At 34.8% G+C, this 26,226-nt stretch overlaps 1 protein-coding gene and 1 long non-coding RNA gene across 2 annotated transcripts; both read right to left on the reverse strand.

Moving 5' to 3' along the window:
* LOC126689134 (phloretin 4'-O-glucosyltransferase-like) lies at positions 1 to 1,666 on the reverse strand. The gene has a single exon (XM_050384189.1). It carries the CDS (start codon positions 1,509 to 1,511, stop codon positions 156 to 158), a length of 1,356 nt encoding a protein of 451 aa, XP_050240146.1. The 5' UTR covers positions 1,512 to 1,666; the 3' UTR covers positions 1 to 155.
* Positions 1,667 to 21,196: 19,530 nt separating this feature from the next.
* LOC126689138 (uncharacterized) lies at positions 21,197 to 24,209 on the reverse strand. Its single transcript, XR_007644429.1, has 2 exons — positions 23,947 to 24,209; positions 21,197 to 21,426 (listed from the first exon to the last, which is right to left on the reverse strand). It is a non-coding gene; the product is annotated as an uncharacterized LOC126689138 (long non-coding RNA).
* Between the last annotated feature and the right edge of the window lie 2,017 nt (positions 24,210 to 26,226).

A 26,226-nucleotide genomic window follows, 5' to 3' on the forward strand; every position in this document is an offset into this window, starting at 1 on the left:
GGTAAGACAAAAGGGGAAAAACATAAATTAATCAATATACAATCGTTTATCTCCACTGTTTTATATCTATATTCACAATTTATATAAAAATGTACATATATTAATATATGAAAGTGGACATAAAAACAAACACTTCTTTTATTTCAACAGCAGACCTACACTCTTTCAACAACGACATTACCTTCACCAATCTCATCCACAAAAGCTTTGAGGTTGTTATAGGAAGAACCACCTTCGTTGGCAGCCTCCATCACCAACTCCTTCCATTTCTTGGCATTCCTTCTAATTGCTTCTCCTCTCTCTCCATCTCCCACAACCAATTCCAAGCATCTCTTAATCTCATCACCTTCAGCAATCCCATCCTTATTCACTATCATCCTCACTCCTGTCTTCCATACATCTTCAATTAGCTTCGCATTCGTCCCTTGATCAGACCACTGTGGAAATGCTACCATCGGCACCCCTGAAACCAAACTCTCCAAAGTTGAATTCCACCCACAATGTGTCACAAAGCATCCTAGTGAAGGATGTGACAAGACCTCCACCTGGGAACACCACGGCACTATCATTCCCATTTGTTCCAATTCCTCTCTGCAACTCAACTTCTCTTCTTCTCCATGTTCCTTAGCTCTTATGACCCACAAGAAGGGCCGCCCACAATTCAACAATCCGCGTGCAATTTCCTCCATTTGTTGCTTCATTAAGACCGCTAAGCTCCCAAATGAAACATAAATAACCGATGATTCAGGCTTAGAGTTGAGCCATTCGATGTAGTCTTTGGAAACATCTCCTCCAAATGACTTATCTGATGGAAGTAGAGGTCCAACTGCAACCAAATTAAACTTTTCAATCGCCTTCAAGGCCTCAGGCTCTAGTGCATCAAAGGTATTCACTAGAACTCTAGGATTGTTCTCCTTTTCAAGCGCTTCAAAGTGGGCTTGAATCATTGGGAGAGCAAAAGTGTGAGTGTTGGAAGCAAGAAAAAAGGAGGGTAGGTCACGGCTAGTGAGTAATGGTAGTCCCGGTAACTTTATCGAAGATGAGGGGTAGTCATTGTTGTCGTTTCTGATAACATCGGCAAAACCGTTGAAGTAGTAGTAATATATGTCCAAAACCATGGCAGGTTGAATCCAAAGAAGCGTGGAAGGAAGGTGAAGTTCACGAGCCACGTCAGCAGCCCAAGGTAGAAGCAGTGTGTAGACTAAGCAAGTAAAGGGACGACCCTGGTTGGCGCTGGACACAATAAGGTGAGTGAGAGTTTTGGAGCCATTGCCCTTGAGCTGATCGAAGTGGTTCTGGGCATCATCCAGGGAACATCCGTCGTCGTAGCCATCAGAGAAGGTGACAAACGACAAGCCGTCTGGAGGAGGACTCTTGATCATGCGACGGTGGGCACTAATGGTGATGGCAAAGGTGACCTGTGCTCCCAAGTGAATGAGGCACTTAGCGAATTGGAGGGAAGGGTTGACATGGCCTTGCGCTGGGAATGTAACGAGAAGGAAGTGAGCCATGCTATATATTCTATTGGATTTTGGTCCGAGTGTTGAGGTGTTGTGGGTAGTGACTTGTGAATATAAATAAGCTTAAAAGGAAATAGTTTTGAGTTCTTGGAAATGGAGATTACACGGGACCTGAGATGAATCATTGAGAGTTGTGCTTTGTAAATTGACGTTTGCGGTGACAATTTGAGGGACCCTATCTATTAGAGAAAATATTAGAGAAAACATACGGTTAGCAAGTGGCGTAAAAGTGTTGATTTAAGCCACCAATCAGTGTTTGCCACGTCACACATTTAAAGAAAAATCAATACACTCTAACATACACAATTTAACTTACTCCGCACACACGTATCAGAGAGCAAAGCTGGAGAAACAGCACCAACGCCTAACCCATTCCACCTCCTGCCCTCATTGACCACGCAACCCGCCTCACCGCAGCGCCATTGTTAAACCCACCATCCATTTCCATATACACCATCGGAAGCTTTCGCTCCCCAATTCTCCCTCTCGGCCCAGAAAACTCCCCACCGCAAACCCACTTCCGGAAAGCCTCCAAATAGTCAACCCAATATTCTTAGACCCATTCTGAACCACCGTCGCCGCAGTCGTAGACTCCATCGGTGCAACCGCTCTGGTTTCGGTATCAGTGGGAAGCTCGTGGCGACAAATTGGGCAAGAATTCCGAATCAAAAGCCAAGGGAGCATACAATCAGAGTGGTATATATGCTTACATGGCATTTCTCGAGCTTTGGATCCGAATTCGAATTGCTCTTTGATCCTTTTTTATTCTTTGTTTGATTAGTGGGTTTTGGGAATTTTGTGTGGCTTGTTTGGGTTTTGGGATTGTTTGATCAGTGGCGTTGATCTTTTGTGGTTTTGATCAGTAGGCTTCATTGATGGTGGTTGGGTTGTTTTGTGGCTTGATGATGGTGGCTGGGTTGGTTGTGTTGGGTCTGTGAGGGAGAGATGATAGTGTTAAAGAATGAATATTTGATTGAATAAAAAAGGAGCAGAACAAACCTTGAACTTCGATGTGGTGGTGCCAGCTCCAGAACAACGCTGTGGCGGGGTGGAGCTCCGGTGGTCAGATGAGAGCAGGAGGTGGAATGGGTTAGGCGTTGGTGCTGTTTCTTTAGCTTTGCTCTCTAATACGTGTGTGGAGTAAGTTAAAATTGTGTGTGATAGGGTGTATTGGTTTAAATGTGTGATGTGGCAAACACTGATTGGTGGTGTAAATCAACACTTTTACACCACCTCCTGACCATATGTTTTCTCTATCTATTATGTTCGAAATGATAAGGGAAGCTGGCCAAAGAATATTCCTTAAAGTTTCTACAATCTAATTCAATTTTACTACTAAAAAATGGTTGGTTAATGAAGTAATGGTTGACTCCGGTGTCCGACAAGAAGAGGATGGTGTAGGTTGAATTTCATTGTCCTCAATTGATAAAGTTTTTTTTTTTTTTTTTAAAGATTTTAGTCAAAAAAAGTTTTTTTTTAAAGATAGTTGTCCATTAGGACCACTATTATTGGCGGCTCAACATACAAGTCAGGATGACCTGCAGAAAATGGCATATATGCCCTTCCCAAAAAAAAATTATATGTTAAACTAACTTATTGTGACCACCTTAATAAAAATGTTAAAGACCTTGACTTGAAAATTAAAAAAAATTGGGTTTAACAAAATAAGAATAATGTTACATTCACCACATTTTCACAATAATTTTACAACAATTTCAATGTGGTAAATTGTTACTGATTTTAATTTGAGCTCAATACTGATATTATTTTTTTACCACCAATAACAGTTTTTTACATAAGATTTATTGTAAAAATATTGTGGACATAACATTACTCAAAAATTAATTTTGCCCCCAAACATAATCCTTAATACCTTCTATAAATTTTTTTTTTTAAAAAACTTAATTAATAACAATAAATACTAGCCCAAATAACAACAAATATAAACCAAATAAAAACAAGATAAAACCAAACAACAAGTGATCTAATTATTCAATAAAAAGCCTACTATAAAACGGGTAATTCTAGCGTACCCACCCTTTTTTTTGGGGGGTACGGTACCCACTAGTAGACAACCTGCTATATCAAGTTACCAAAACATCACATTTGATGGTACTATTCTCATATTGTGTAGTACTAACATCACATGTAACTATACTTTTGTCACATACAGTAGTTCCCTTATTTTTTCTCACATTTAATGGTACCATCTTCACATTGTGCAGTATCAACATCACATATGACAGTACTTTTGTTACATTCGGTGGTTCCCTTTTTTTTTTTCCTTACATTTGATGGTACCATTCTCACATTGCATAGTACCAACATCACATGTGACTGTACTTTTGTCACATTCGGTAGGTCCTTTATTTTTTCTCACATTTGATGGTACCATCCTCATATTGTGCAGTACCAACATCACATGCGACTGTATTTTTGTCACATTCGATGATTCCTTTATTTTTTTTTCTCACATTTGATGGTACTATCCTCAAATTGCGTAGTACCAATATCACATGTGACTGTACTTTTGTCACATTCGATGGTTCCCTTATTTTTTTTCTCACATTTTATGGTACCATCCTCATATTACACAGTACCAACATCACCTGTGATTGTATTTTTGTCACATTCGGTGGTTCCCTTTTTTTTCTCACATTTTATGGTACCAGCCTCACATTGCGTAGTACCAATATCACATGTGACTGTACTTTTATTACATTCAATGGTTCCCTTGTGTTTTTTTCCTCATATTTTAAGGTACCAGCCTCACATTGCACAATACCACGGGCGGCTCTAGGTACAATTCAGGGGGTTCAAATGAACCCCCTGAGTTGAACTCCCTGAGTTGGGCCAAAAAGAAAATTTATATATAATTTTTTAATATTTTTTTTATTTGAGGCTCCTAAAATAAATTTTGAACCCCTTAGACCTTTTTATTTATTTATTTATTTTATTTATTATTTTTTTTAAAGCCTAGTTGAAACGAACTTGAATATGATCATGTTGACAACATCTTGGTCTTTTTAAACCCAAAAAAAAAAAAAAAAAAAAAAAAACCAATTTGATCTAAAATAAGAGGGAAAAATAGTAAACCTATTAACAAAAATATAAATTTGTTTATCTTAAATCTTAAAAAAATCATTTAGATCTTAACAAATTTAAAAGAAACTAATACATAAAATTTTATTATATTTAGATCTCGCTTAGAGTTCACTTAACAACAATAATTCATATGTTGATTGTATTTACAAACAATAGATGATTTACAAGATTTAATCTTAACAATAATAATTAATATCTTCACCATATTAATAAGCAATATGCAATGAACTTATAATTTATCTTATATGAGAAACGCTATGTTCATAATACGCTCACAACAAAGTTTAAGTGGCTAATTGTTACTAACTGTTATTGATAGGGAAAAAAGTAGTTTCATTAGTAAGTTTAAATTAGAACTAATAAAAATGTATAACCTAAAATTTGTTAGAAAAGTGTTGTGAAAATGTTGTAGATGTAACACTTCTCATCTTTTATTCTCTTACTAGTATGTACTGTGAAAAATTTTGTAATAAAGAAATCACATAGACTGCAAGACTCACTTTTTTTTAACCAAAATGTATCTTTTAATTGACCCCCTAAATATATGTCCTGAAGCCGCCACTGCACAGTACCAACATCACATGTGATTGTACTTTTGTCACATTCGATGGTTCTCTTTTTTTTTTTTTTTTTTCTTCACATTTTATGGTACCATCCTCATATTGAATAGTACCAACATCAAATGTAACTGTACTTTTGTTACATTCAGTAGTTCCCTTATTTTTTTTTCTCACATTTGATGGTACTATCCTCACATTGTGCAGTACCAGCATCATATGTCACTGCACTTTTATCACATTCCCTGATAGTCTTATTTTCTCTCACATTTAATGGTACTATCTTTACATTGAGTAGTACCACCGTGCTGTACTTTCGTATAATAAAAAATTTTCAGTCTCTGCTCTCAGTTTTCGAATCTTTGACTTTCTTCTTCTCTCTCTCGATTTTTCTATAATCTACGCTTCTCTCCAGTTTCGTCTCTCAAATTCTTCTCATCCAAACCATCCACAAAAACCTATCTAGAGCGACGATTACTAAACAAAACCCTAAGCAAGACCACAAAAGAAGAAACAGATCCCTAAGCCATGAACGGTTCCTCGCCAGCTCTAGCGAGGGAATTGTTCTCGCCAAAAAAAAGAAATGGATTGTTTATTTTTCCCTCTCTCTCTCGATCATGCCCTCTTTCCTTTCTCTTCGACTTCGCTCCCTTTTCAGAAAGGACCTCACCATTAATTGACCTCGTCGGTGCAAGGAAAGGGGTTTTACACAGCGACGATCGAAACCCATTTCACGTACTGTAGAGTTGGTTTGAAATTTCCCCAAATTTTTTGGATTTGAAAAAAATGATAACTATAAATCTTATAGTACTTTTGTCACGTTGTGTAGTTCCAACATCACTTTTGATAGTACTTTTGTCACATCTAGTGGTTCCCTTAATTTTTCTCACATTTGACAGTTTCATTCTCACATTGTGTAGTTCCAACATCACATGTGATAGTTCTTTTGTCATATTTAGTGGTTCCCATATTTTTTCTCACATTTTACAGTTTCATCATCACATTATGCAATTTCAACATCACATTTAACAGTACTTTTGTCACATTTGGTGGTTCCTTTAATTTTTCTCACATTTGACGGTTTCATTCTCACATTATGCAGTTCCAATATCACATGTGATAATTATTTTGTCACATTTGGTGGTTCCCATATTTTTTCTCACATTTGACAATTCTATCCTTACATTGTGCAGTTCCAACATTATATTTAATAGTATTTTTGTCACATTTGGTATTAACTTTATTTTTTCTCACATTTGACGGTTCCATCTTCACATTATCCAGTTCCAACATTACATTTGACAGTATTTTTTGTCACATTTGGTGGTTCCCTTATTTTTTTTTTCTCACATTTGATGTTTTTTTCTCACATTGTGTAGTAAAAACATCACATGTGACTATACTTTTGTCACATTTGGTGGTTCCTTTATTTTTTTTTCTTATATTTGATTATTCTATTCTCACATTGTGTAGTTTCAACATCACATGTGACTGTTCTTTTGTCACATTTGGTGATTCCCTTTTTTTTTTTTTTTTTCCTCACATTTGATGGTTCCATTGTCATATTCGGTACTACCAACATATCATTTACCAAAAAGTGACTATAATGCTCTTAGAACCTAAAAAACGACCTTAATGCACCTTAAATCTAAAAAATGACTGAAATACCTAGAGTCCCAAAAAATGACCGAAATGACACTGAAACCTTAAAAAATTTCAAAATACCCTTGAAACCTATAAAATGACCAAAATATCTCATAAAACTTAAAAATAACAAAATACCCACGAAACCCTCAACAATTACTGGAATAACCTTAGTACTTTTAAAAAAAATGACCGAATGATCCTAAAACCTAAAAAATGACAGAAATTACCTTAAAATATAAGAAATGATCGAAAATAACCAAGAAATCTAAAAAATGACCAAAATACTCTTAGTACCTAAAAAATGACTAAAATGACCTTGAAAACCTTAGAAAGGACTGAAATATCATGTTGAACCATACTTTTGTCACATTCAGTGAGACCATTATTTTGTTTTTCACATTTGACAATTTCATCGTCACATTATGTAGTACCAACATCACATGTGACCGTACTTTGTCACATTCAAAGGTTTTCTTATTTTTTCTCACATTTAATGGTTCCATTTTCACATCAAGTAGTACCAACATCACATCTAACAGTACTTTTATTATATTTGGTGGTACCTTTATTTTTTACCCACATTTGACAGTTTCATATTAATATCATGCAGTACCAACATCATATCTGACTGTATTGTTATTACATTCGATGATAACCTTATTTTTTTACTCACATTTAAAGGTTCAATCGTCACATTACGTACTATCAACTAGGGACGGAGAGAGACTTGGATGTTCAGGGGCAATGCCCCCCCCCCCACCCAATTATTTTTAAAAAAATATTATTATATACATAGGTACTAATTTTAGCAACTTTGTTCCATAAGATTACACTTAGAATAGTGATGCCTCTAACAACAGTGATGCCTAGATCTTCAAACCAAGCTGAAACAATAAATTTTTAAGAGTGTGGGCTTCTAAGTTAGGTGCAATGCTGAGATAATCACAAATTTAAGACTAATAGAACCTAAGTAACAAATAGGAATGAATAGACCAACCATTAAGTGTAAACTCTTCCTTGGGCAGGTCCAAGGATAGATCTTATATTGATAAGTAAGGTTGATATTACTTTACAGGGTAATTCTCTGTTCTCACACTTGTTTTCTTTTTTCATGGAAAACGTTTATTTCCTTCTTGTTGGGGGGTTCCTTTCCTTATATAGCCTATTTCCTTGTATCTCAGCCTTCCATCTATACATTTTAGGGGAACTCTTTGGATGCTTGTCCCATTAGGATCCTTTTGAAGCTGGTAGAAAGAGCTGTGAGCTATGAAATCACTGTTCAAGGGTTATTTCCTCATTAATGCAATTGGTTAGGTTGGTGCAAAGAATTGAATGCGAAGGTGGGAGGTGTCTTCTTCAGGAAACTTCCTTCCTTGCATGTCTTGTACCATTCCTTTGCCATTCAATCCCCTATCCTTGGGTTTTTTGGGTGTGCCAATTGTCCTTTAGCTCTTTAATTCTCTTTGGGTGGGCATAGTCCTTGGAGTTTGCCTGCTTTTCTTTATTTGAATTTTCTCACTGTCAAGCTTCTCTCTCTCTCTCTCTTTGAGTGTTGGTATGTCTCTCAACTTCTTTGCATTTAAGATATTTTAAAATATTTTGAAAATTTAAATTTCATATTTTTACAAAAAAAAAAAAAAAAAAAGAATTGTATAGAGTCCTGGTATATGTATCACTCTCTCTATCTCTCCAAGTAACTCTCTGGAATGAGCGGCTCAAATTGTCGTTGTTTATTAATTTTAATAAAATTCATGATAGTGATTTTGTGTAAGTTTCAAAATATCATCATTATCATCTCAGAGTTTGAGAAATTCTTAAGATTATTTATTTTTCTATAAAGAAATTAAATGGTAAATGGGTCATAATAAGTTTTAAACTTAGAGTTTCGAGTCTTTTGGGTTAATATTGCAAAATTTAAAGTTGATTTGCGTTATAGGAACTGTTGGAAGTTAATTGGGAAATTGAGGAGAGAGACTGAATTTCGGCAATGGGATTGCCGAAATTCGGCCAAAAAGCAGGAGAGAGAATAAGGAAAGGAGGAGAGAGAAAATGTTGAATTTCGTCAATCCCATTGCCGAAATTCCATTGCCCAGTTTTTCTGCCCGAATGCTGTGTGTCCGAGTGTGCCCGAGTGTGGAGTACTCTTAAAATAAAAAAAGGCAATCGCGGCAATGTCATTACCGAAATAGGGGAATACATTTTTTTTTTTTTTTAGCAATTGTGATAATGGCATTGCCGAAAATGGAAAAAAAAAAAAAAAAAGTGGTTTCGAAATCTCTAGAAGAGTAAAAAACAGGTTTCATGGCCACAATATTTTCACAATAAATCACATATAATTAGTCCACAATATTTTCACAATAAATCACATATAATTAGTTATTATTAGTTAAAAAAATTTGTGACAACTAATTGTGGCAATGGCATTGCCGAAATAGGAAAAAAAAATTTGTGGCAATACCATTGCCGAAATAGGGAGAAAAATAAAAGTGACAAACTACTTGAGGCAATTGCATTGCCGAAATAGGGAGAAAAAAAAATTGGAAATACCATTGCCGAAATAGGGGAATAAATTTTTTTTTAGCAATTGTGACAATGGGATTGCCGAAAATGTGAGAAAAAAAAGAGAGAGAAGGATTATGGCAATGGGATTTCCGAAATAGGAAAAAAAATTTCGGCCATTCCATTGACGAAAATGTGGAAAAAAAAAAAAAAAGAAGAAAGATTTGTGAATCAAAATTTTTCCCCTATTTCGGCAATAGCATTGCCGAAAATGTGAAAAAAAAAATGGGAGAAAAGGATTACGGCAACGGGATTGCCGAAATAGGGGGGAAACAAATTTCCCCCTATTTCGGCAATACCATTGCCGTAAATGTTAAAAAAAAGAAAAAAAAAGAGGATTACGGCAACGGGATTGCTGAAATAGGGGGGAAACAAATTTCCCCCTATTTCAGCAATACCATTGCCGTAAATGTTAAAAAAAAATAAAAAATAAAAAAAAGAAGAGGAGAAAAGGATTACGGCAACGGGATTGCCGAAATAGGGGGGAAACAAATTTCCCCCTATTTCGGCAATACCATTGCCGTAAATTAAAAATAAAAAAATAAAAAAAAAATAAAAAGAAAGGAGAAAAGGATTATGGCAATAGCGTTGCCGTAAATGTGAAAAAAAAAAAAAAAAAGAGAGAGAAAAGTACAGAAGGATTAAAAAAAAAAAAAAGGAGAGAAAACGGCAATGGGATTGTCGAAAATGTGGGAAAAATTTTTTTTTTCCCCTATTTCGGCAATGCCATTGCTGAAATTGTGGGGAAAAAAAAAATTTTGAGGTAATGGTATTACCGAAATAGGGGGGAAAAAATTTGTGACAAATTAATTGTGGCAATGGTATTGTCGAAATAGGGAAAAAAAATTTTGTGACAATCTAATTGCCGAAAATGTGAGAAAAAAAAGAATTGTGGCAATGGTATTGCCAAAATAGAGGAGAGAGATATAAAAAAAGTACGCATATTATTCTTTCAATATATTTTTGACTGAACCAGTTTGGTTTGTCACGTTCTTTTAGAAATAGATAAGGATAGATTCAAGTACACTGGTACATTGAATCTTTTTCTAAAGTGCATGCTGTAAACAAAAACAAAAAAAAAGTACATAGATTCTTATAGAACGAAAAAATGATTGATGTGCACGCTGTAAACAAAAAAAACAAAGAAAGTATACAGATTCTTACCATAGAAAAGAAAAAATGATTGATGTGCACACTATAATGCGTGTATGATTATTGATGTGCACACTATAAGGTGTTATTGAAACCCTAAACTATAATACACAATATATATATAGACACACACAGACACAAAATAAATAAACGTACACCCCAATCTAACTTGCAGTGCTAGAAAACATCATAGCATATGGAATTAGTACCATGTTCTTTCAAATAATACAAACTAACAATATGGTCCAACTCCTAAAAACATAATTAAAAAAAAAAAAAAAAAAAAAACAACAGTCCAACCAATCCACTGAAGTAGATTGAATACTTATGTTGGGTCATTCAGTTTAGCCACTAGTGGAGCCAGCCACAGTTCGAGTGGGGCATGTTCTTCTATTATGGCCTTCTTGCCTACAGAGACTGCACAATGTCCTTGGTTGAAGCTCTGCCCCTTCGTCCATTTCATTTCGAAGCCGAGTTGTTCTTGGTCGACCTTTTTCACGACGCAGCTTGACATTAGGATACAAGACCGGGAAATTAGGCTCATTCCAATGTACACTGTTTGGAACTGTGCGAAATCTAGGTGCATAACAAGCAACTTGTTCTTCCAAATGGTAGCAACGGTCGATATATCGCATTGTAGAGATGCCTTGATATTTACACACAGCAATGACATGTGAGCACGGAATCTTATAAACCTGCCGTTTTTGACAACTACAAGTGTTCTGCCTCAAATTTACCTCATGACGATGATTACCCCTATATGCAGAGTTAGGGTTTATTGGTGTTCTGACTTCAAACAGACCATCTTCATGACTGAACACGGTAACTGAATGCTTTGGTGCCTTTTTTCCCATTTATTGAATTTATTCTTTGCATAGGCCGTAATGCGTTCACCGGCAGTAACCTCTGCACATGCCTTAGTATACCGATCGGCAAAGTAGGCGACACAACGATAGTATGTAAGTTCAACTAATGCAGTTATGGGCAAATTTCTAGCACTCTTTAGAATTCCATTGAAGTTTTCAGACAAGTTTGTGGTCATTGCCTCATAACGATGTCCACCATCGTATGCTAACGTCCACTTTTCCACCGACATTTCCCTTAAATACTTCTCACCATCTGCACTTAACTGAGTAATTCTATCCCTGGTGATTTGATACTTTCGTAACTGATTCTCCATGCCTGCCCACATTACCATGGCCTTCAAGTTTTTATTCTCAATTTGTTGATTGAAATTGCTAGCCACATGGCGAAGGCAAAAACGATGATACCAACGTGTCGATTGACATATAGTCCGTATCGCTGCCATTATACCAGGATGATGATCAGATATGACACATAACCCTTCTCGATTAGTGACATTAATCTGAATACAACGCAAAAACCAATACCAGCTATCATCAGTTTCCTTCTCCACAATGGCAAAGGCAAGTGGAAAAAGTCTGTTGTCACCATCCCAAGTTGATGCAATCAGTAACGTACCTTTATACTTACCATATAGGAAAGTTCCATCTATACTAATCACTGACCTACAATGTTGAAAACCTTCAATTGATGGACCAAAAGCCCAGAACACTCTCTCGAATATCGCACAGCCTGGCATAGTAGCAGGTATTGTTCTCCAAATAACCCTGCTGTCCGGGTTTGAATCAGTCAAAGCTTTCAACCATTTTGGCAATAATTGATAAGATTTGTCCCAATCACCAAACGCTCTACCAATTGCTTTCTCTTTTGCCTCCCACACCTTGAAATAAAAAGGCCTGTATTGGTACTTATTATAAAGAGTCTGTTGAAGTGAAGCAATCTTTATGGTTGGATCATTTTTGACAACATCCCTCAACTCTTTCTCAATAACATGGGTGTCTAATTGCTCATGATCTTGTGTGAGCGTAGACTCTGTACATGTGTGTGGACCATTGTACTTCCTAACCTCAAACAACCCATATGTAGCCCGGAAGCATGCTCGAAGACGCCAAGAACAATTTTTGCACCTTACAGACCAACATTCTGGATCTAACTCTCTTACACAAAATGTTTGGTTCCTCTTGATGTGATAGCGTTTAACAGCAGCTTGTAGTTCATCCTTATCGACAAAAAGCAAGCCCACATAAAACTCTTGGGTAGGGTCCCAAATACTTTGAGTGGGCTTTTCAAATGGTGGGGTTGGATCAATTATATTATCCCACGTGTTCTGTGAAAAGCTTAGTGATGAAGGTTGATGGACTCCCATAGTTGGACTGCTTTCATGATTACCTTCATTTGGAGGCTCCTGTTCATCTCCAATATCATCAAGGACCTCATCGTCATCAAGTTGGTCATCACTATCCATAGTCCACATCCTTTCTGATAATGTATGGACCGCATTTTCAGTAGTAGCAGCTATACGATGTGTATCATTAGGATCATTAGCAGCTCTCTGAGAGGCGGTTTGGTCATACTGAGCTTCAAACTCAAAACAAGTAGTCTCTTGTGTGACATGCTCAGTTGGATTATCATAGTCAGCATCACTGTTGTTCATTAGCCGAGAAGGAACATGTTGGTCCTCAGTTGCAACATGAGTATATGGAGAATGATAGTCAGCACCGCCAATGTTGATTGGAGAATGAGCCGCATCTTGAGAATAATGACCAATATGAGTGGCATATGGATCATGGAAGTGCCCGCCATGTGAATAACTAAACGATGCACTCGGTCCTTTGTTGGCATATCGAATGGGGAAAACATCTCGGTGGCTTCTTATAGGCTCTACACCCACGTATAACTCTGCACCTACAAATCCATATTGGCGGTCTAACATATCGAATATTGCATTGACACCATTATCATCTGCTACCAAAACTTGCTGGTAAGTCACAGGATGTGGATGACATTGAAATGGAAATCTATACCAAATAGTCAATTTTGAATCTTCTCTGTTTATATGAAGTGTGGATGCTACTCTATCACATAGATCTTCAAATGTAACACCCCGGCTTAATGGAAGCATAGAAGGAGGTGGCCCTTCGTAATAAACCCCATTTTCTCCATGTTTAATTATTCTACCGGAATGGATGAGAAAAATGAACAACTTTTCTACCATCTACAGTAAAGCATAATAATAGTATTAATAAATTAACACAACACAACCATTACAATGCAATACAAGAAGGTAATCCATTAAAAATATTCATTGATAATAATAGTATTAAACATACGTGTATATTATAGGCTAACAAACTAAGTATTTCTTTAAGGAAATATACGTCAATTTTGAAATTTAGGCAAGAATTCATGGATAAATAATTTAAAACATATCATACAAATCAATTCATATTGCAAAACACATAATACAGAAACAAGATTTGCATGAACAAATAATTTAACAAAAAAAAGATTTTCATACTTAGCTATGCCCCTAAAACATATCAACATGAATATTATAAAAAGAAAAGTAATTACTTAAGAAATATAACTCACCTTCTAAGAGATAACGAACGGATAGATATTTGCAAGTGTTGTTACTTATAGTTGTTTGTAGAATATATGGCACGCATGATTTGAAAATGGTTGGTAAAATTATGAGGGGAACAAGAGTGGAGAAGAAGGTTGATGGAATTTATAGGGGAAAAAGAGTAGAAAATAAGAACGGTGGAAATTTCAGTGACATTAGTACTGTTTAAATAGGATGCAAGTTTCATATCAGTTAAATTCAGTGACATTATAGGGTACTTTTACCATAAAAGAACATGACAAACAAAACTCCTTTGGTCAAAAAAATACTTAAAGAATCTCTGCAATGTCACAAATACTGAAAGAATCTCTACAATGCCACTGCAATGCCATTGTACTTGAATCTATCCTTATAGGGTACTTTTTTTTATATGTGTACTTTTTTTTTTTATCTCTCTCCTCTATTTCGGCAACAAAAAAATACTGAAAGAATCTCTGCAATGCCACAAATACTGAAAAGAATCTTTGCAATGTCATTGTACTTGAATCTATCCTTATAGGGTACTTTTTTTCATATGAGTACTTTTTTTTTATATCTCTCTCCTCTATTTCGGCAATGCCATTGCCACAAACCAGATGAGATAAGGAGTTGAAGTGATTGGTTGATTGACTCTTTGTTTTATTTTTTTTACTTTCTTTGCTTTTTTTGTTCACAGCGTGCACGTAAGAATCTATGTACTTTCTTTACTTTTTTTTTTTTTTTTTTTTGTTTACAGCGTGCACATCAATCAATTTTTTTCTTCTATATTGTAAAAATCTATGTACTTTCTTTGCTTTTTTGGGTTTACAGTGTACACATCAATCATTTTTTTTTTCGGTATTGTAAGAATCTATATACTTTATTGTTGTTTACAGTATGCACATCAATCATTTTTTTATTCTATATTGTAAGAATCTATATACTTTCTTTGCTTTTTTTTTTTTGGTTTATAGTGTGCATATCAATCATTTTTTCTTTTCTATTGTAAGAATCTGTATACTTTCTTTGTTTTTTTTTTTTTTTTTTTTGTTTACAACGTGCACATCAGTCAATTTTTTTCTTCTATAAGAATCTATGTACTTTTTTTTGTTTTTGTTTATAGCGTGCACTTTAGAATAAGAATCAATGTACGAGAGGCTATGGAGAATAAGAATCTATGTACTTTTTTTTGTCTTTGACACTTTTACGAGGGTTTGGAAGAGAAGCTGTGGAGAATGAAAATAAAAATGTACACCACAATAGCCATCATGCAAAGGAAAAAAGATTTACCAAAGGAAAAATGTACACATTTCTTGTTTTCACAAAGGTCTTACGGTTAGTAGTATAATGTGCTATGTATACTATCTAGGCATAATATTTTTTGCTACAATGATGCATAAATAATGATAATACTTTAATATATTTTTAATAAACAGTCATTTTACATTGATTAGTGATTGCGACGATGAGGTACATTCAATTTTTGTTGTGTTCCACAACATGGAGGATGCCTATTTTCTCGTTGTGGGTACCTTTGTGCTTGCACAGGACTTCTCCCCATGCGCCTCGACTGTGTTCTAATATCAACCTCTGTTTGATAATTACCATAGTCGTCATCTTCATTATCTGAAGACACCTCCATATCTTGGGTATCTTCTGCATCTTCCCCACTATCCTCATTTGAGGCATCTTCCTCAGAGTCTGTTACAGAGGCCTCTTCTTCAGAGTTTGGAGCACATACCCATGTATTTTGTGGTGTGCAAAAATCACCAACATGAGGGGGTGGTTGGGAAGGTTGTGGTGTACAGAAATCATAGTTGTACTGGCTATCTTGGCCATAATTGTATTGCCCAGCATAAGATGGAGGTGGCGATGGGTGATAGGAGGGAGGTGTTGAATTAGGTTGGGGATAATGGTCATAGATAAACAAACCCTCAAATCCTTGTCCTATGGAAGTGGATGACCCAATTTGTTGATATAAATTCATGCAATACTCATTGACATTAATTGGATTATACTCACTGAAGGTGGTTGGCTCATTACTAGCAAATGTTGATGGCCCAACTTGGGTAGAGCTGTACATATTGTGTTGTGCGGAGGTGGATGGTCCGACATCATCATTTCGGCATTGTCCACGTTGTGCAGAGGTAGATGAGTGGGTTTCAATATAGGTTTGCGACTGTCTTCCTTGGCGCCTTTGTCGTCGCCCGAAGTTTGTCACCCTTTCAGTAGGGATAGAGGAAATATTTGCTTCCATTGATAACTTCAGTCGGGTAAGGCCCTCTACTATTGGTGGAAGGACTTGTTGTGCTGTGAGATCATTTCTCTGTTGATTTGCAACAGCTAAATTTAACATATTATTGACCTCAGTTTGCTGTCGCAGAAAAAGGAAAATAACATTTATTAGTGCAGTAATATTGAAAAAGTGAAAATAATAATTTGTTATCAATATTAGTGCAGTATTCGGATGTGTAAATAACTTGTTATCAATATTAGTGCAGTATTATCAAAAAAGCTGAAATAATAACCTGGTATATATGGGCAGCCGCCTCTGGTGTTGTGAATAGGTGACCATTTTGCTGGTACCATGTTGCATAGTCCACACTTGAATCAAAAGGTCATCTCCAACTAGAAGTTCAGCTTGCATGTTCCAACGCTGGTAGTATTGGTCATGCTGCCTTCTCCAATTGACAGTGGACTTTCCTGTCAACTTTATACAATGCACAGATTTATCCAAATTGTCTGTAGGCCACCTTGGACATCTTTGCAACAACCCAAACTGTTGCATGACTCTTTCTGGGTAGTAATACTTTACAATTTGGAAGCCCAACAATGGCGCTGTTGTAGTTCATATATTTCTTTCTGCAAGACACCATGGATGCATATAGTTATCGTATGGTGTCCAAACAACCTGCAATTCCAATTACAATAACTATGTTATAATCAATCAAGACAATAATATAACTAGTAAATTAACCATTGATGCATTGTGATATATTACATGTTTATTATTATGTGTATCATGATTAGAACGGTATGAACGCAAAACATGCGTTGGTGTATGAGTAAATGTTCTTTTGGTATTCCACCTATACACAATTAATGATTGTCATACAATATTTAGGGTTTGGAAGTATCAAGGATTACAAAATTGTATAGAAATAAAAAGTAAATATTATACCTGCAACCGTATGGGTCGTCGCCATTTAAATTTGTTGGATTTATTGGAATTGGGGTCAGATATGGAAGATGCTCCCACGCCCATAATTGTAATATGAAAACAGGACCTGCAATCTCCGTGCTTTTTTTAATAGCAGTAGTACACAGCTCTTTATAAAGGTAAGCAAGTGTAGCACTACCCCAGCTATATTCCCCAGCTACACCAAAGTCGTCTAACAGCTTGAGAAAGCAGCAATGCAATCTACTTTGGCTCTTATTTCCAAATAGTAAAGCCAAAACCTGAAACATGTATGCCCTAGCATGCTGTTGGGTTGTTATAGCATTGGCACCCTCTGGTAGGTTTGAGAATGTATCCCTTACCCATGTTATTTTAAGGCCACCAAATTTCAATGCTGTTTCAGGTGGTGTCACCCCAAGTAAATTACGACATTCTGTACTCCAAATCAAATTTATTGGCCCGCACACTGCATTGCCATCAATAGGCAATCTTGTAAGGATTGCTATATCCTGTAGAGTTATAGTCATTTCACAATTAGGTAGGTGAAATGTATGGGTACTACATTGCCATCGCTCCACCAAAGAAGTGATAAGACTCCAATCAATATCTATATGTGGTAGGCGGGTAACACGGTATAATCTACATTGATGCAAATATGGGGCGATACGCTCGCCTAACTATGGGAGGGGTGCAAACGATTGAGGTCGCACTCGTAAGGTGGAAACTTGAATTTTTTTTTTAAAAAAAATATACAATGTTATATTGCTAATGTTTAAATTATTTTCATGTAAATTGAATAATTGTATATATTATTAGGACATTAATAAATTTGGATCTTGCAACGTACATTGCCTTCCATTGCATCATTAGAGATGTGGTATTGTTGTTGCTCCATTTCAAATATATCTACAACAAAATTGAAAGAAACTCAAATAAAGGATTTATGAAGCAAAATTTTTAATAATAATAATAATAATAGTTTTTGCAAAAATAATCATACACACAATAATTAGTATTAACTATAATTGAGATGCTTACCACAATTGTGATGCCAACTAAAAGAGTGAGAATTATAGAGTGATACTTGCAAAAAAAAAAAAAAAAAAAAAAAACACAATCAGATAACCATAAAAAATAATTCATTAATCTAAAATTTGAATAACAAGACCAACAACAACAACAATTATCATAATCATAGGCATACAAATAATATTAATTACAATTACAACAATACATAATATTTTACAATGTATTAGCTTCTAATATTTACAAAGCACATGTTTATACAATAATAATAAGTTTGTTAATTTCTAGAGCTATAAGTTAATAAGCAAAGCAAAAAAAATTACATTAACAAAAAACTTACAATCCTTAGTTGTGGCACACTGAAACAAAGTAAAAGAATAACTTTGCAACCTGAGGAATTGTGATGAGATGCAATTCTAATTCGCACTTCCCTTCTCTTTTATTACCAATTGAACAATAAAAAGACAAAAAAGAAAGATTTAGGCGTGGCAAAATTTATTTTCTGCAGAGAATATAAGTCAGATGAGATGAGGAGCAGACAAAAAAGAATCATGTTGGAGATGAGGTGAGGAGTAGACAAAAAAGAATCACGTTGAAGATTTAGGTGTGGCAAAATATATTTTCTGTAGAGAATAAAAATCAGATGAGATGAGGAGTTGAGGTGATTGGTTGATTGAATCTTTGTCTTTTTTGGTTTACTTTCTTTACTTTTTTTTTTGTTTACAACGTACATGTACATGTAAGAATCTATGTACTTTCTTTGTTTTTTTTTTTGTTTAAAGCGTGCACATCAATCATTTTTTTCTTCCGTAGTGTAAGAATATATGTACTTTCTTTGCTTTTTTGGTTTACTGTGTACACATCAATAATTTTTCTTCTTCTATATTGTAAGAATCTATGTACTTTCTTTACTTTTTTTGGTTTATAGTGTGCACATCAATCATTTTTTCTTTTCTATTGTAAGAATCTGTATACTTTCTTTGTTTTTTTTTTGTTTACAGCATGCACATCAGTCATTTTTTTCTTCAATAACATAACAAACCAAACTGGTTCAGTCAAAAAAATATTGAAAGAATAATATGCGTACTTTTTTTATATCTCTCTCCTCTATTTCGGCAATACCATTGCCACAATTCTTTTTTTTCTCACATTTTTGGCAACGACATTGTCGAAATGGGGAAAAATTTTCCCATTTCGGCAATCTCATTGCCACAATTGCTAAAAAATTTTTTATTCCCTATTTCGGCAGTGGCATTGCCACAATTAGATTGTCACAAAATTTTTTTCCCTATTTCGGCAATACCATTGCCACAATTAGTTTGTCACAAATTTTTTTTTCCTCCCTACTTCGGCAATACCATTACCACAATTTTTTTTTTCTCACAATTTCGGCAATGACACTGCCGAAATAGGGGAAAATTTTTTTTCCCCTATTTCGGCAGTCGCATTGCCACAATTAGATTGTCACAAATTTTTTTTTTCCTATTTCGGCAATACCATTGCCAGGCAATGGCACTGCTGAAATAGGGGAAAATTCCCCACATTTTCGGCAATCCCATTGCCGCTTTTTTTTTTTTTTTTTTTTTTTTTTTTTTTTTTTTTTCACATTTACGGCAACGCTATTGCCGTAATCCTTTTCTCCTCATTTTTTTTTTCACATTTACGACAATGGTATTGCCGAAATAGGTTTCCCCCCTATTTCGGCAATCCCGTTGCCGTAATCCTTTTTTTTTTTTTTTTTTTAACATTTACGGCAATGGTATTGCCGAAATAGGGGGAAATTTGTTTCCCCCCTATTTCGGCAATCCCGTTGCCGTAATCCTTTTCTCCTTTTTTTTTTTTTTTTTTTTTTTTTTTTTTTCACATTTTAGCATTGCCGAAATAGGGGAAAATTTTTGATTCCCACAAATCTTTTTTTTTTCCACATTTACGTCAATGGAATTGCCGAAATTTGTTTTCCTATTTCGGAAATCCGATTGCCATAATCCTTCTCTCTCTATTTTTCTCACATTTTCAGCAATCCCATTGTCACAATTGCTAAAAAAAATTTTATTCCCCTATTTCGGCAATGGTATTTCCAATTTTTTTTCTCCCTATTTTGGCAATGCAATTGCCTCAAGTAGTTTGTCACTTTTATTTTTCTCCCTATTTCGGCAATGGTATTGCCACAAATTTTTTTTTCCTATTTCGGCAATGCCATTGCCACAATTAGTTGTCACAAATTTTTTTAACTAATAATAGCTAATTATATGTGATTTATTGTGAAAATATTGTGGACTAATTATATGTGATTTATTGTGAAAATATTGTGGACATGAAACCTGTTTTTTACTCTTCTAGAGATTTTGAAACCACTTTTTTTTCCATTTTCGACAATGCCATTATCACAATTGCTAAAAAAAAAAATTTTATTCCCCTATTTCGGCAATGACATTGCCGCGATTGCCTCTTTTTTTTATTTTAAGAGCACTCCACACTCAAACACACAGCATTCGGGCAGGAAAACTGGGCAGTGGAATTTCGGCAATGGGATTGACGAAATTCAACACTTTCTCTCTCCTCCTTTCCTTATTCTCTCTCCTGCTTTTTGGCTGAATTTTGGCAATCCCATTGCCGAAATTCAGTCTCTCTCCTCAATTTCCCAATTAACTTCCAACAATTCCTAAAACGCAAATTAACTTTAAATTTTGCAATATTAACCCAAAAGACTCTAGAGTTTCACTATTTACTCATTAAATTTACCACTTAATTCCTCTAGACTAAACTCTTTTGCACTTTTATATCAACTCTAAAGAGTCTTTTTTATAAAAGGATTACTAGATTAGTCTTAATGAAGTCATTTCTGTCCTGCACATGGCCTTCTTGACAATTACCATAGCATCTAAGAGGGAAAATTTTGATTCAACAGTTGTACAGAGAATCTAAAATGACTTAAAAGTTAGAGAAAAGCAACAAGAATAAATCGCAAATACTTTTCTCTATTGAGTAATGAATACATCCACAATGGAGGATATGGAAAACTATATTAGCCCAAAGAAGGATATGAAGTTTATGAACAACTCAACTTTATAAGCTATTTGAAAATTCCAGCCAAATACAGGGAAAAAGTAGAAAGGAATGTCTGAAGAAGAAAAAAAATTTACAGCCAAAATACTTCAGCTACCATCTTTCACATGTGTTGGTTTCTTCTGCAAGCGTCTCCCAAACGTTTGCCATCTTCTCTGCATATCATGCCTATACATAGGCATGTATCATTATCAGAGAAAAAAATTGCTCTTATTAAGTGTATAATGTAGCATTATTATTATTCGGGGCCACATATTGCCAACGTCAAAAAAAGGAACCTAATTTGCAACAAATCCTCTCAACATAACAATAAATTTGGAGCCAATCTACCAGAAGCAACTTAGAATTTTAAATCCTACATCACAATTTATGTTGCCACATGTTTAACAATCAAGTAATAATAAGCTCTCATTATATGTACTTAATACATAAACAGAAGAGGCATTAGGCCTCCTAGTGATGATTTTCCAACAACAATACAACTCTTAGTTTTTACCTAGCAAACCCAAAAGGAGGCCACATTGCATTTGACTAGAAAAATACCACATCTTCAAACATCTTCAATACCAAGAAGTAATCAAAATAAAAAATATTATAGGTAGAAGGTGATCAGAATTATAAGCTAGCCAATACATTTGCATACCTGTCAGTCTACCCTACTTGTATCCAAATTAAATAACAGCATTGAAGCTTGTAGCTTACAATAAAAAGGGAACCACATAAAATCAACAAATATTTGTAGAAGGCATCAAGTAATAACTTGTCAACTATAAACAAAGAATATTTACTTTGCCAATAGGGGTCGTGAACATTTTACATTTAGTGGACAAAAATCATAACTCCAAAAGGAACTTAAGAAACCAGTGAGGAACAAAATCAACACAAAACACACAAATGAAGTGAAAGTTACGTTCTTTATTAAATCAAACTTTCAAGTCCTAAGCACAAAACCGAGGGAAACAAGCGAGCCAAATAATTTCACAACAATAATTAAAATGAAAGACAATTTCAGATTACCTTTACTCTAAGTGCTTACTCATTTCTTGATATTGTTGATGGTTCTTATCCATGTCCAGAAAAAATTTTCAATCATGATAAGGGATTGCCTACCACACAAGAAAATCCAAATTTTCTTCAATGGTGCATAAAAAAGATCAAGCTTTAATGTCAATGATCAGTGCTACGTTGTATCACTTAGCTCTTGCCCTTGTTCTTGGGCAAACTATATCTAAAGGTGTATGGGATACTTCAAAAAGGTGCTATACTTCTATGTCTAGATCTAACATTCTTGGTTTGAAAAGAGAACTAAATAGTTAAATAGCATTAGGAAGAAAAATGATTATATTGATGTGTACTTGGCCAAAATCAAAGATTGCAGAGACAAATTGGTGACAGTAGGTGTTCATATTGAAGATGAAGAGCTTCTACACATTGTTCTTGATGGACTGCCACAAGGGTACTATTCCTTCAATTTTGCTCTAAGAACCAGGGATGATCCTATAGGATATGAACAAGTTCATGTTCTTCTCACCTCTAAAGAAAAATCACTAAAGCATGCCTCTGAGCTAATCAAAGACCCTATTCATATGGCTATGATTGATCAAGGACCTACGCCAAATTCATCTCCTCCAATCCTTAATGGTCAGTGCCAAGCATATAGAGGAAGATCGAGGTAGATCAACCAATAATTAAGGCAGAGGAGGAAGATCCTATAGAGGTGGTTATCATAATCAAAATCAGAATTTTTATTAAGGTGGTTATCAAGCAAATCTCTCTCTCTCTCTCTCTCTCTCTCTCTCTCCAGTTCTTGTTTTAGGTTTGAACTCAATTACTTTAAACTATGCATACATAACTGCATTTTCACTAAACAACCTAATTTGATGAACTATTGTATTTCCTTATTAAGAAACTGTGCTTGTTTCTATAACCCCCTTTTTATTACAGTTTAGACAGTATCAACCCCTTCCAAGAAAATCAATCTTCTTGGGCTACCAAAAATCTTAACAGCCCAGGAAGATACAATCACATGCACATGCAATTTAAAGAAAAAAAAAATAGCGCAGCATTAATTGAGGAAAGGTACTACCATTTTAGACATGGGATATAATTTACTTATAGCATCCACTCAATGATAATTGCTCTCTACCATCAGGGCAAGACACCAATTATTTTTTGGTTAGGCAGGATTTGAACCCCATGTCTCTTATTTTAAGACAAGATACTAGTTCCCAATTCAAACAAACCAAGATCCTATGAGAATGTCAATTGTTTTCCAATGAGTGAATGTCAACTTGCAGACTAATACAACTTGCACTAGAACCAGAGAAAGTGTGTGTGTGTGTGTATTGTATTCATGGGAACCAAGGACCACAATATAAACGAATAAGATAATGAAAGGTAAGACACGAAAATTTACTAATACAAACAAGAAAAGGGGGAACAAAATTGATGTGTTCAAAAAAAAATTATTTCGAAGAAATCTATGCTAAAAAACTAATGCTGAAATATTGTGCTTCAGTAATGGATCCGAAGGATCTAAAATCAATGATATCCAAACACCAAAACCATATATTAGGGAGTTTAGGGTTCCAAATTCATTCAAATACACGAAACAAAAACCTGCAAAAATAAAGAAAGAAGACAACGAAGTTTGAAATTTCAAACAAAAAAACAAGTTAGAGTTCACACCTTGCCAATCTTGAACTTCATGGAAGCAGTCTCGAGCATCATCTTCGTTGACATTGCCTCTAAATTGAAAGAACGAGAGAGAGAACGCAACATCTGTTTTTTTTTTTCTTTTTTTTTTCAGCTTTTATACTATAACTTGTTCTATTGGTAATCGGTAAGCCACTAAAACTCAGTTAAACAGCCAGGATTAAAACCTTTAGAATTAATGGTCCAGATATGGGTGAGTACCATACCCTCACAAAAAACAAGTGGGTACCGTAGAATGACCCCTATAAAACAAAAAGATAAAAATCGCTAAACATAAATTTGTAGTTCGTTCAACCTATTCAATAAAAATAATCTCTAATTTCATTTTTTCCTAAAAACTGGTACCAAGAAAAATATTGTGGTTGTCAATTCTCTTTGATGGTGATGATAGTTATATTCTTTTTAGCTTTGAAGTTACAACAATTTTACTCTCCTTAGTGACTTGACTCACAATTGTAGCAAATATTCAAGTTATCACTTTATTAGTTTTTGTATAATTTAAATTTTTTAGTGACCACTCTAAAAAAAATTCTTAGAGCCGCCACTGGGCACTACCTCAAAGCAACTTGGTGTAAACTTAAATGGTTACCCAACTTCAAATCAAATTGAATATTGAATTCGGAAGTGAGATGAAACCTAACCTTAAAAAATGAACCTAAAAAATCTTAGTATTAGATTCGTTATTTTGTGTGTTCGGTTTGGACATGGGTTTTTTTCGTTGTGTTTAAATTTACGTGGTGACCACTCTTTAATTACCCTTGCTATGTACATTCTCATTAAATCATTGTGTTTCCGAGTGGTCAAAATATTTGCTGCGGAAATTACATTACTGTGAAATTCAAATTGTGAATACCGAGGGGTCAAAGTACAAAGCGTTAAAAGATGAAACTTAAAAGTGAAAGAACAAGAGAATTTGAGAGATCACCGAGAGAGTCTATAAACTACTAATGCATAGAGCTATTTGAGGCTACCACGAGAGACAGAATTCTATGTGAGAGCTGCCGCTACAGTATAGGCACCACTCGGTAAAGTTTTTATTTGATTATTTATTTTATTTTATTTTTTTAAATGAGGTGTGTATATGGATTTGTTCATTCTTCATTGCTAGGTCTCATTAGACTCTTTTAACTATTTTAGTAATTGACAAACACACAAATCTCGAATTAGGATGAATATAAAATTTTGAAATAATAATAATAAAAATAAAAATAAAAAGCTAATGCATAACAAATCCAACTTCTTGAGTTATCTACATAGGTTTGGTGGTTATACTAAACCATTATTTCTTCTTTCAAAACAATCTTTTGAGTTTTCAAAGGGTGTTTGGATTTGGTAAAAACTGTGTTATATAACTTAGTTTTCATCACCCATAATCCAAAACACATGGGCTCCACATCATTTCTACTTGTTTGGCTTGATTTTCTTCCTCACTTTCCATCATGCATAACTCAAAAAAATGAGTTAGTGTGAGTGAAAATGAGAACAAAATTTTGGTATTTCCAAATCATGGATTATGAGTTACAGAGGCAATGTTGTAATTCTCTAGTGTCAGAGCAATAATGCTCACCAACGGGCAAAAGTACTGTTCATTACCATTTTTTTGTTTTTCCCGCATTTCTCTCTTCTCTTTCACTCCAGTCTCCTTGTTCTTGTTTTAATTTTCATAGTTCATACATCTAAAATGTGAAAACAAAGAAAAAGAAAAAATAATTTGAATAAACAAAAGAGAAATCTTATGTCAACAACATTTTTATAATATTTTCACAAAAAATTATAAGTAACAGGCTGTTGCGGGTTGTTATTGGTAGGTAAGAAGATAATTTCAATAGTAGGTTTAAATTAGAGTTAATAACAGCTTACCGCCTATAATTTATTATGAAAGTGTTGTAAAAAAGTTGTGGATGTAACACACCTCTGAACAATAAGCAACCTATGCAATTAATTATCTACTATGCCCTATGTCATACAACCAAAAGACTTTTGTAGGTATGGCTTTTTTTTTTTTTTTTTTGGGGGGGGGGGGTGGGGGTAGAAAACGTTGCTTATATAGAAAAACTGAGGAGGAAATTTAGTTACAGAGTTCAAAGGGCATACCCTCTCAATACAACCCTCTCATAATACAACCCTATACAATCATGAAGGAGAAGTAAAGAAAAGTCCACAGGAGAACTATGAAGTAGACAAAAGTCTTGGTTAGTGCTCGATCCCTTTTTAGCCAGTAAGTCCGCACACTTGTTGGCTTCACGAAAGCAG

The sequence above is a fragment of the Quercus robur genome, chromosome 6 (genome assembly GCF_932294415.1).
Source record: "Quercus robur chromosome 6, dhQueRobu3.1, whole genome shotgun sequence".
NCBI lineage: Eukaryota > Viridiplantae > Streptophyta > Magnoliopsida > Fagales > Fagaceae > Quercus > Quercus robur.